The sequence below is a fragment of the Pituophis catenifer genome, unplaced genomic scaffold, assembly GCF_029215685.1.
Source record: "Pituophis catenifer annectens isolate HBS135680 unplaced genomic scaffold, rPitCat1.0.hap2 SCAF_7, whole genome shotgun sequence".
NCBI classification, from domain to species: domain Eukaryota; kingdom Metazoa; phylum Chordata; class Lepidosauria; order Squamata; family Colubridae; genus Pituophis; species Pituophis catenifer.
This window is the reverse complement of record NW_027256887.1, coordinates 2,997,002-3,009,625: the sequence shown is the minus strand read 5'-3', so window position 1 is coordinate 3,009,625 and position 12,624 is coordinate 2,997,002. Positions and strand designations below refer to the sequence as shown.

Below are 12,624 nucleotides of genomic sequence, written 5' to 3'. Positions count from 1 at the left end.
AGAATCTTCCATGCTGACTTCCCTTCCTAGTCACTGCCCTATAAATAACCCATAATTAGCATCAGCTACTTTCTTGTCCCTTGATCTCATTTCATCCATCTGGTTCCTCAGATGATTCCAGTGACCTAAAGTTCACTTTCACTTCCTAATGATCCTTATTGTTAGAGCACAACCACCAACATATTTAGCAACTTAAAAGAGGGGGTTGTTGGTTCCTCTTCTGGAGATATTTTCCTAACACACATGGTGGGCCACCTTCCCCTTGGCAGAGTCCCGTGGGGACGTTTCACAACATACTTAAACCAAAACAAGAGATGAGGACACCATTCTGAAGTTTAATATTTCTTTTTCTTTCTTAAAAAAAAAAAAAAAGAATTACAGGCCATCGTTTAAAGCATTGTAAGCCGCCCTGAGTCTCCGGAGAAGGGCGGCATATAAATCAAATTAAAAAATAAAATAAAAAAAAATAAAAAAAAATCATGACAAAAACCTGAAGATTGGGCTAGAATGAAAAAAAGAGAGAAAGGGAGGGAGGGAAGGAAGGAAGGAAGAAGGGAGGGAAGGAAGGAAGGAAGGAAAAAAGAAAAAAGGGAGGAAGACAGAAATGCAGAAAGACAGAAAGGGAAAGAAAGAAAGAAAGAAAGAAAAAGAAAGAAAGAAAGAAAGAAAGAAAGAAAGAAAGAAAGAAAGAAAGAAAGAAAGAAAGAAAGAAGGAAGGAAGGAAGGAAGGAAGGAAGGAAGGAAGGAAGGGATGAAGGGAGAGAGGAAGGGAGAAAGAGAAAGGGGAAAAGGAAAAAAGGAAAAAAGGAAAAAGAAAAAAGAAAGACAAGAAAGAAAGAGAGAGGGAGGGAGGGAGGGAGGAAGAGAGAAAGAGAGGAAGGAAAAAAGGAAAAAAGGAGGAAGACAGAAAGGCAGAAAGACAGAAAGAGAAAGAAAGAAAATGAGAAAATAAGAAAGGAAGAAAATAAGAAACGAAGAAAGAAAATAAGAAAGAGGGAGGGAGGGAGGATAGGAGAAAGGGAAAAAAAGAAAAAGGGAGGAAGACCGAAAGGGAAAGGAAGAAAGGGAGGGAGGGGGAGGGAGGAAGGAAGGAAGGAAAAAAGGAAGGAAGGAGGGAAGGAAGGAAGGAAGGAAGGAAGGAGGGAAGGAAAAAAGGGAGGAAGACAGAAATGCAGAAAGACAGAAAGGGAAAGAAAGAAAAAAAGAAAGAAAGAAAGAAAGAAAGAAAGAAAGAAAGAAAGAAAGAAAGAAAGAAAGAAAGAAAGAAAGAAAGAAGGAAGGAAGGAAGGAAGGAAGGAAGGGGAAGGAGACACAAGGAAGAAAAGACAAGGAAGGAGAGAGGGAAGGAAGGGAGGGAAGGAAAGAGAGAGGGACGGAAAGAGAGAGGGAAGGAAGGGAGAGAGGAAGGGAGAAAGGGAAAAAAGGGGAAAAGGAAAAAAGAAAAAAGAAAGAAAAACAAGAAAGAAAGAGAGAGGGATGAAGGAAGGGAGGAAAGAGGAAGAGAGGAAGGAAGAAAGGAGGAAGACAGAAAGGCAGAAAGAGAAAGGAAGAAAATAAGAAAGGAAGAAAATAAGAAAGGAAGAAAAAATAAGAAAATAAGAAAGAGGGAGGGAAGGAAGGAGAGAGGATAGGAGAAAGGGAAAAAAGGAAAAAAGGAGGAAGACAGAAAGGCAGAGGAAGAAAGGGAGGGAAAGGAAGGAAGGATTATTTCACATTATGCATGCAAATTATTTCCACATTTGTTAGACTTAAATCCTACAATTTATCCAGAAACTCAAAAGAGAGTTAAGATAATAAAGCCTCTAATTTTAAAGGGACTGAGGAGTGTAGAGACCAGGAGAATCTGAGTTCTGGTCCCCTTTTAGGCTTAAAAGACAGTTGGATGACTTGGTGCGAGTCATTCTGTATTTTTTCCTTGAACTTTACAATCAAAAGAAAGGTGCCAAGTATTGCAACGATTGTAATTTTAACTGCTCTATTTGATACCATTATTATTACTAATAAGAGGTTTAGGTTCAACGCTTTATTGCACTACATTTGATTGCAATACGTTGGTTTATTTTCGAGCATGCATCTGTGCAAGGAAACATCACTGTAGACTTTAGAAAAATGGAACGTCCATAGGCGAAATGTTTAAACCATTTAAAGATATTTCCTTTAAAAAAAAAAAAAACCCTCTGAATTTAACAGCATTGCTCTTGAACCGTTTACTGTGCTGGATTTTTAAACGTGTTTCTAATAACTATTTTTTCTCTTTTTAGCAAATGGCATGGGACCACAAGACCACAACCCATGAAATACTTTCAGAATAAAGCCAATTTTTTTAAAAAAAAAAACTCCAGAAACAACACTTTCCTAAGATTTAAGGTCAATCAATCAGAACAGAGCTGCAAGGGACCTTGGAGGTCATCTAGTCCAGCCCCTCACTCAAGCAGGAAACCCTATATCATTTCAGGCAAACGGTTGTCCAATCTCTTCTTAAAAACCTCCATTGTTGGAGCACCCACAACTTCTGGTGGCAAGCTGTTCCACGGGTTAATTGTCCTCACTGTTAGGAAGTTTCTCCTTAATTCCAGGTTGATTCTCTCCTTGATTAGTTTCCATCCATTGCTTCTGGTCCTGCCTTCAGGTGCTTTGGAGAATAGATTGAGAATCCCCCCCCCTTCCTTGTGGCAACCCCTCAAATACTGGAAGACGGCTATCATGTCACCCCTAGTCCTTCTCTTCGCTAGACTAGATATACCCAGTTCTTCATTCAAGGTCTTCATTAGGACCAGAGGTGGGTTTCAGCAGGTTCTGACCAGTTCTGGAGAACCGGTAGCGGAAATTTTGAGTAGTTCAGAGAACCGGTAGTAAAAATTCTGACTGGCCCCACCCCCAACTGATCGGGAGGAAATGGGGATTTTGCAATAACAAAACAGACCAAGGGTGAAATCCAGAAGGTTCTGACGGGTTCTGGAGAACCGGTAGCGGAAATTTTGAGCAGTTCGGAGAACCAGCAAATACCACCTTTGGCTGGCCCCAGAGTAGGGTGGGAATGGAGATTTTGCAATATCCTTCCCCTGGAGTGGGGAGGGAATGGAGATTTTGTGGTATCCTTCCCCCGGAGTGGGGTGGGAATGGAGATTTTGCAATATCCTTCTCCTGGAGTGGGGAGGGAATGGAGATTTTGCAATATCCTTCCCCTGGAGTGGGGAGGGAATGGAGATTTTGCGGTATCCTTCCCCCGGAGTGGGGTGGGAATGGAGCTTTTACATTATCCTTCCCCTGGAGTGGGGTGGGAATGGAGATTTTACAGTATCCTTCCTCTGCCATGCCCACCAAGCCATGCCACGCCCACCAAGCCACGTCCCCAGAACCGGTAGTAAAAAAATTTGAAACCCACCACTGATTAGGACTCTCAAAATCACTTGATACTTGGAAGTTGTGGCGAAGGGGATGTGTCTGTGTGTGTCTTGTTGGATAAGACACATGACTTGAGTGTCGTCCCCGGTTTCAACTCCTGTAAGGAAAAGAATTGAAGGAACTCGGAGAAGATCATTATTTGTAGTTATCTAGGATGGCTGACGTCAGTTCAATAGAAGTGTGTACAACTCGAGAGGTGATAGTACATTCAGTTGTGAACAGCTTTGTGCTCTCAGCTGCCTCCTGACCTCAGAAAGTCAGTAATATCATTTGAATGGTGAATTCTCTATATCCGAACTCTTCCTGGAGTCAAGTCATCTGTGAACTTCTGGTTCTTCCCTTGTAATCATTTACAGGAGAAAGCTTCTGGAGGTGGGAAATACTGGCTTGTTTGTTTGTTTTTTGCAACCAGACCCAGTTCAACTCTGATTGGAAGGGTGGGTTGCCAAATAGTAAGCTACTCGTAACGTAAGACATTGAGCAGGGGTAACCTGAAGAGTAACCAAGGACTGTGATACTTAGCATGTAGCAGGAGAATCTGTCTGAGAATCAAGGGGTTCTTGGAATTCCCATATAATTCTGAGTCAGGCTGAAAAGTAAATTTCATACAGCAAGAATTACAGATTAACAGAGATGGAAGGGACCTTGTAGGTCATCTAGTCCAACCCCCCGCCCAAGCAGGAAGACCCTATACCCTTTCTGACAGATGGCAATCCAGTATCTTCTTGAAAACCTCCAGGGATGAAGCTCCCACAACTTCCGAAGGCAACTTCTGTTCCATTGGTTGATTGTTCTCCCTGTTGGAAAATTTCTCCTTATTTCGAGGTTGAATCTCTCCTAGTTCAGTTAACATCCATTATTCCTTGCCTTCGGGTTCTTTGGAAAATAGCTTGACCCCCTTCCTCCTCTCTGTGGCAGCCCCTCAAATATTAGAAGACTGCTATCATGTCTCCCCTGGTCCTTCTCTTCACTAGACTAGCCGTGCCCAGTTCCTGCAACCGTTCATCGTATGTTTGAGCCTCCAACCATCCCCTCATCATCTTGGTTGCTCTTCTCTGCATTCTTTCTAGAGTCTCCACATCTTTTTTATAGTGTGGTGACCAAAACTGGATGCTGTACTCTAGGTGTGGTCTTACAAAGGCTTTATAGAATGGTATTAGTACCTCCCTTGATCTTGATTGTATCTCTCTGTTAATGCAACTTAACTGTAAACAGTGGTAAGAAAGATGGCTACTATCTTTCTGGGCAATTTTGGGGTGCAGTTTGAAACTTTGATCCCCATGATTACAGACAATATCTCTGCTTTTTTTTTTAATTTGATTTATATGCCGCCCTTCTCCGGAGACTCAGGGCGGCTTACAATGCGCTAAGCAATAGCCTTCATACTTTTGTATATTTTATACAAAGTCAGTTTATTGCCCCCACAATCTGGGTCCTCAATTTACCTACCTTAGAAAGGATGGAAGGCTGAGTCAACCTTGAGCCTTGGCGAGATTCGAACCTGCAGTAATTGCAGGCAGCTGGTCTTAATAACAGGGTGCTTTAGACCACTGTACTACCAAGGCTCTTCTTTTAAAACTATATCTTGTGGATAACATTCCATTTAATTTTATTTATTTATTTATTTGTCAAGTACGTATTAGATAATATATATAAGTATAGGCATGAATTGAATACATAAAACGAGGACAAATAAAGGGGGACATTAGGAGAGGGACGGAAGGCACGCTGGTGCGCTTATGCACGCCCCTTACGGACCTCTTAGGAATGGGGTGAGGTCAACAGTAGACAGTTTTAGGTTGAAGTTTAGGGAGTTTAGGGAAGAAGCTACAGAGTCAGGTAGTGCATTCCAGGAATAAACCACTCTGTTGCTGAAGTCATATTTTCTGCAATCGAGTTTGGAGTGGTTTACCTTAAGTTTGTATCTATTGTGTGCTCTTGCATTGTTGCAGTTGAAGCTGAAGTAGTCATTGACCAGTAGGACATTGTATGATGTACGATGGGACATGCTCTGGATCAGGTCAACGCAGCAATGCCATCTGGTGGGCCCATGGAGGCAAGCTTTCTCTCTTATTGTCCTCTCCTTCAAGAATATAGGTAGCCCTTGACTGACAACAGTTCATTTATGTTGGACAGCAATACTTGGTTTGTTGTGTGGATGGTTGGGTGGTTTAGGGGTGGGGAATTTGTGGTGGGTGGGGGGGTTGTTGGGGATTGTTATGTGTGTTGGACCTGGTCTTTGGGTGTGAAGTGAATTTTGTTGTATGGGTATACTGGGTATACATGTACAATGACAATAAAGTTATTATTATTATTATTGGTTAATCTTTAGTGAGATTCACAGCCTTTGAGGCTGGTTAATAGCTCAGCAGCTCGAGTCCTAACCAAGGACCTAGGAACTGTTAAGGTATCGTCGGAGGATGTAAGCTGTTCCGAGTAAGGTGGTTTTTTGTAGAGTCAAAATGTTCAAGTCCGGCAAATTTAGAATTTCTAAATAGCAGGGTAGCCCTTTGGGTATTGCTCCGAGGGCTCCAATTACAATCGGGACAACACACAATTTCTTTTTCCACAGTCGCTCAACTTCAATTTGTAAGTCCCGGTACTTTGTGATTTTTTCTTGCTGCTTATCTTCAATCCGTGCATCACCAGGTATTGCAATGTCAATGAACCATACTTTTTTCTTTTCAACTATTGTTATGTCAGGTGTTGTTGTTGTTGTTGTTGTTGTTGTTGTTGTTGTTATTATTATTATTATTATTATTATTATTATTATTATTATTATTATTTATTGGTTAATCTTTAGTGAGATTCACAGCCTTTGAGGCTGGTTAATAGCTCAGCAGCTCGAGTCCTAACCAAGGACCTAGGAACTGTTAAGGTATTGTCGGAGGATGTAAGCTGTTCCGAGTAAGGTGGTTTTTTGTAGAGTCAAAATGTTCAAGTCCGGCAAATTTAGAATTTCTAAATAGCGGGGTAGCCCTTTGGGTATTGCTCCAAGGGCTCCAATTACAATTGGGACAACACATGATTTTTTTTTGCAGAGTTGCTCAACTTCAATTTGCAAGTCCTGGTACTTTGTGATTTTTTCTTGCTGCTTATCTTCAATCCATGCATCACCAGGTATTGCAATGTCAATGAACCATACTTTTTTCTTTTCAACTATTGTTATGTCAGGTGTTGTTGTTGTTGTTGTTGTTGTTGTTGTTGTTGTTGTTGTTGTTATTATTATTATTATTATTATTATTATTATTATTATTATTATTATTATTATTATTTAGTGGCCGATCAAAGTTACAACAGCACTGAAAAAAGTGACTTATGTCCTTTTTTTCAGACTTATGACCGTTGTAGAATCCCCATGATCGTCTGATGAAAATTCAGATGCTTGGCCACCGACTCATATTTGTGACAGTCGCAGTGTCCTGGGGAATCACGTGATCCCCTTCTACAATCTTCTGACAAGTCAGGGAGGAAGCCAGACTCACTTAACAACTGTAGTACTAACTTAACAACTTGTGGCAAGAAAGGTTGTAAAATAGGACAGGGGAGGAGGTCTGTTGCAGTGGTGAAATCCAATTTTATTTTACTACCGGTTCTGTGGGCGTGGCTTGGTGGGCATGGTGTGGCTTGGTGGGTGTGGCAGGGGAAGGATACTGCAAAATCTCCATTCCCACCCCACTCCAGGGGAAGGATACTGCAAAATCCCCATTCCCTCCCCACTCCAGGGGGAAGGATATTGCAAAATCTCCATTCCCACCCTACTCTGGGGCCAGCCAGAGGTGGTATTTGCCGGTTCTCCAAACTGCTCAAAATTTCTGCTACCGGTTCTCCAGAACCTGTCAGAACCTGCTGGATTTCACCCCTGGTCTGTTGGTCATTTTGTTCCCCCATTTAGTTTACTGATTGTCTCTTTTGTATGGTACGTAGAGGTTGCTACAAACATCCTCCTCTATCACAGCCTTATCAGAGGTGGTATTCAGCCGGTTCAGACTGGTTCGGACAAGCCGGTAGCAGTGACTCCCAGGTGGGCTGCCCACCGGCCCTGGTGTAATGTTGTCCTATTTAGTCAAGTTTTCGAGAACGGGCGCATGCACGGAAGGTAGCACTCATGCAGGAAGGCATGCGCAGAAGGGCGCATGCACAGAAGGCACACGTGTGTGAGAAGCGAGTGTATGCACACGCGGCGAACCGGTGTACGAATATGTGAAACCTACTTCTGAATCTTATCCTTTGGCTTCAGTGAGCCTGAGAATATTGCCATTTCTAGACTTGTCTTAAATGGTTTTGGATTCCTGATCTGATCCTTCCCTCTAAGAAAGAGGCCAAAATTGGCTTTTAAAGCACCTGGATAGGTGCCCACTATTTCATCTTCAAACTTGGAGTTCCTGGTGGTGCCAGGAAATAGGATGCAAGATCAAATTCACTTTCAACTTACCCTTAAGGTTGTTATCTTAGTGTAGAGTTGACATCTACCAATGTAGAAGGAGAACATTTTTTCCCCTCTCTTAGGAGTTTCGAGAATTGCCCGGCCATTGCTGGGTCCATACAATGCCTTCATAATTTATCACCACTGTGATGGTAAGAGTGACCCTGTAAGTCCTTGGAGATCTATATGGCTCCTTATAAAAGACTAGCTGGACGCCTGTGCTTCGCTACGAATCTATGTGATTGGGTGTGCTAAATTGGCACTTAAAGCCTGAAACTTAATGTAGAAGGTGTAACTCCGTAGCATCAGAGCGTGTTAATATAAGGCACCTGGCAGCTGGAAGAGAGGGGGAGGGGGAGTAGAATGTCCCAGCCCGCAGGCCTGATGAGTCACACGCTGGCCACACCCACACCCAGTTTAGTGAAGGAGTAGCATCAGAGCGTGTTAATATAAGGCAACTGGCAGTTGGAACAGAGTTCTTTTCAGGTGGGGAGGGGGAGAAGAACATCTAACTCCTTAACATCAGAGCGTGTTAATATAAGGCAACTGGCAGTTGGAACAGAGTTCTTTTCAGGTGGGGAGGGGGAGTAGAACATCTAACTCCTTAGCATCAGAGCATGTGAATATAATACTGTATATGAAATACTAATGATCTGATGGTCATTTCAAAAAATCCTTTCTTAGTGAGCACCTAGAAGGCAAGAGGAACATACGTGGCAAATTTCAAGTTTGTAGGTTTTACCGTTCTGGAGATTTCGTGAAGTGAATGGTATTTGGCATAGATAGATAGATGATAGATAGATAGATAGATAGATAGATAGATAGATAGATAGATAGATAGATAGATAGATAGATAGATAGATGATAGATAGATAGATAGATAGATAGATGATAGATAGATAGATAGATAGATAGATAGATAGATAGATAGATAGATAGATAGATTAACAGAAGAACCATGTTAAGTTTGAACAATTTCCTCCAAACCATTGAAAACATTCATATAGGAGCCACCAGCGCAAATCTCTTGGCGAGACCTTGTTTGATGCAGAAAAGTGGGGGGGAGGGGATTATTCTTAAAACAATACATGGTGTAAAAATAAATTCTCTCAAAAGCAGAGGGGGAGAGGGGACAAAAAAGCTAGAGGGAATGGGTTAATTGCCCCCTAACATGCTCCTTCTGGAAAGTCCTTTCTCAACCCTTGAGTGTTTATTTGACTAAAATTGCAACCACTCCATCATTGTCTAACTTCGAGACCCTCACCGTCAACTGTCGACCCCCTCTTTGACAAATGTCAGTCTGATAACTGAATGATGTTATTAAGACACTCTTTAAAAAAAAGCAACAGCTGTCAGAATTGGTCTTAAAAGGACAACACTTTGGGGGAATGATTTAAGATTGAACAAATCCAGCAAAGCACTGGAAATTGTCTTTCTGTTTGAATGAAATAGCAGAGTTGGAAGCAAGCTTGGAGATCTTCTAGTCCAATCTCTTGCTCAGGCAGAAAACCCTAGGCCAAATGTTTGTCCAATCTCTTCTTTAAAAACCTCCAGTATTGGAGCACCCATGACTTCTGGAGGTAAGCCATTCCTCCTATTAATTGTTCTCACTATTGGGAAATTTTTCCTTAGTTCTAGGTTGGTTCTCTCCTTGATTAGTTTTCTTCCATTTCTTCTTGTCCTGCCTTCAGGTGCTTTGGAGAATAGGTTGACCTCCTCTTCTTTGTGGCGTCCCCTCAAATATTGGAGGACAGCTATCATTTCACCCTCTACACCTTCTTTTCATTGGACTAGACCTGGGGTCGGCAACCTTAAACACTCAAAGAGCCATTTGGACCCGTTTCCCACAGAAAAGAAAACACCAGGAGCCACAAAACCCTTCCTGTGCCTGACTATTTCCTGAGCGGCCACAAAACTAGCAAATGTAGTTGAATTAAACATTCTGTTTTCTTCTTGAAACTTTTTTTTTTATTATTTGATTTATATGCCGCCCTTCTCCGGAGACTCAGGGCAGCTTACAATGCGTTAAGCAATAGCCTTCATACTTTTGTATATTTATACAAAGTCAGTTTATTGCCCCCACAAACTGGGTCCTCATTTCACCTACCTTAGAAAGGATGGAAGGCTGAGTCAACCTTGAGCCTTGGAGAGATTCGAACCAGCAGTAAATTGCAGGCAGCTGTGTTAATAACAGGGTGCGTAACCACTGTACTATCAAGGCTCTTGTTTTCTTGGATTTATCCATGATTTATCCCTTTAAAATGTAAATTTTAATTTGTTTTTAAATTATTGGGTGTTTTAAATTTTGTCTTGGCCAAATTGTTTAATTCAGTTTTATTCTGTTTTTAAATTTTGTATTTATGTGTTTTATTCTGTGGCTGTTCACCGCCCTGAGTCCTTTGGGAGTAGGGCGGTATACAAATCCAATAAATGAATGAAATGAAATGAAATGATTGGCCTATTGGGGGTCGAAAAGTTCAATAAATGGCGTGCCGGCAGGTACCGCACATTGGCGGTTGTGACTCATATTTTTTTCTTTTTTTTTTCTTTTCTTTTCTTTTTTTTTCTTTTTTTCTTTTTTCTTTTCTTTTTGAATATTTTTTTTATTGAAAAGTTTTAAAATGTTTTACAAACAAATTCCCCCCCTTCCCTCAACTATTCCCCTCTCCCTCCCCCCGCCAGACTTCCCAGAGCAAAATACAGGGTATTGCATTTAGCAAACATTGCTAAATGTTTTCTTTTCTTTTCTTGGATTTATCCATGATTGGCCTACTGGGGGTTGAAAAGCTCAATAAATTGGCGGTTGTGACTCATATTTTGAGCAACAGGGAGCCACAGCAGAGGGATGAAAGAGCCATATGCGGCTCCAGAGCCATGGATTGCTAACTCCTAGACTAGACATACCCAATTCCAGCAAGCATTCTTTATATGTTTTAGCCTCCAGTCCTCAAATCCTCTTTGTTGCTCTTCTCTGAACTCTTTCCAGAGTCTCAATATCTTTTTTATAATATGGCGACCAAAACTGGATGCCATATTCCAAGTGTGGCCTTACCAAGGCCTTATAAAGTGGTATTAACACTTCACGTGATCTTGATTCTATCCCTTGATTGATGCAACCTAGGACTGCATTGGCTTTTTTGGCAGCTGCAACACTCGGCTGGCTCGATATTATTTTTTTACGAGACTATTTGAAATAGCCTTAGGAAGGACTTGTTTCACAAATGCATGTCAGGTTTCCGATGGATGCTCTAATTAAATCATGAGCCTCGAGCCAAGCTTGAAAAGAAATCCAATTATTTATTAGGAGCTTCATGTCCGCACATTCCCAAGCGAAGCCAGCTCTGACCCTACATAATTTACCCCCCAATCATGACCCTGTTTCCCCCCTCCCCCCAGGGTGTGTCATCAATCACATTTGCCCACCAAAGCAATTTCGTGGGGTGTAGAGATCACGCCCCTCAGACCGCTGTGGGTAACCCTGGGAGACAGCCTTGAGAGAGATAAGTCTGGAATGTGCATCTGTCTTTGGCTGCCGTGTGGTTTTCTTTGGTTTCCCATCCCCCTTGCCTATGGCAACTCGAGAGCAGGCCAGGGATGCTTTGCGAGTTGACAATGCACAGATTCACTGTGATGCATTGCACACTGCAAAGGCCTCCCATTTCCAATGATCTCCAGTTTATTCTGAGATCCCAAGTAAAATAAAGCTATTTTTTTTAAAAAAATCAAATTTTTAATGCTATATTGATCAAAATAAGGGGATCAAAATTGTATTTAAAATAATTTTTTTAAGGCCACGTGTATCCCTGTTACTCCTTCTTTTCCTTCTCTTAAGTGGTTGAATTCGACCAAGGTCTGTTCGCCTCACTATATACGGTGTGATTGCCAATGTTTGCATTCCATACAATATTTCAATGTACTATTTTTAATATCATATTTTAATTTGCTTTCTGACTTTTGTCGTTGATCCCAAGCCAAGATCTCTCGATTCCCTAAAGCTAGAGATGTATTTCTAACTTGATCCCTGGTCTTTATGAATTGGTGACTTGGCTTTGGCTAAAAATTGAGTCAAATGTTTTCCTTTCCTACAATATTAATGGGAGACAAAATTAGTAACTAGTCCCTTTGGAAATAGTTTCAATATTTCATTCTTTTTTTTTTCTTCTTTTTTCAAGAGGTGGTTGTTACTCATGCTTTTGTCAAGATCTGATTTAACTAGAAAATACCAGATCAATCTTGAAACATCTTAATTTTTCAGATGGCATTTTAATTTCTGGTTTTTCCATCTGCTGCGACAAGAAACACGAGTTCTCACTAATTGACCGATTGATTTAATGTGGGAAAAAGAGAAGAATTGGCCTGTGCTTTTTACTGCTGCAAGTTAAAATGTTATGGCTTAAGAATTATCGTGAGCTCAGTCGCTCTCAAGGCTGACACTGAAAAATACTAAGTGAATTATATATACTTGTAAAATAATGCAGTGCAGGGTGGAAGGTAGAGTAGGTTTGCAATCTTGGCAGCTTTCAAATTTGTGGGCTTCAACCCTCAATTGCCCCCAGCCAAGTTCCTCTGTCATTGCTTGAGAATTCTCAGAGTTAAAATCTCCTGGAAGTTATCCAGGTCGCAAAACACAGATGTAAAATACAGATGAAAGACAAATGGTAAGGCCTCCTGTGATCTCCAATGTTGCAACTATGGGGGGTATATTTTTTTTTTAAAAAAAAAAACGGGATGGAAAGCTGTAGATAGGAAAAATTTAGGAAATCACCGGAAGTCAACACTGTCTTGAAGGCAAC

At 41.3% G+C, this 12,624-nt stretch overlaps 1 protein-coding gene across 2 annotated transcripts in view; it reads right to left on the bottom strand.

Moving 5' to 3' along the window:
- Nucleotides 1-315: 315 nt before the first annotated feature.
- The window catches only part of CACNA2D1 (calcium voltage-gated channel auxiliary subunit alpha2delta 1), a 125,340-nt gene continuing 113,031 nt past the window's right edge, over nt 316-12,624 (bottom strand). The window contains exon 33 of one of the 2 annotated variants that reach the window (XM_070947419.1): nt 316-502. In XM_070947419.1, coding sequence (XP_070803520.1) covers nt 440-502 — 63 coding nt within the window. In that variant the 3' untranslated portion in view covers nt 316-439. The remainder of the gene's footprint in view (nt 503-12,624) is intronic. The other variant, XM_070947418.1, reaches the window with a different exon arrangement.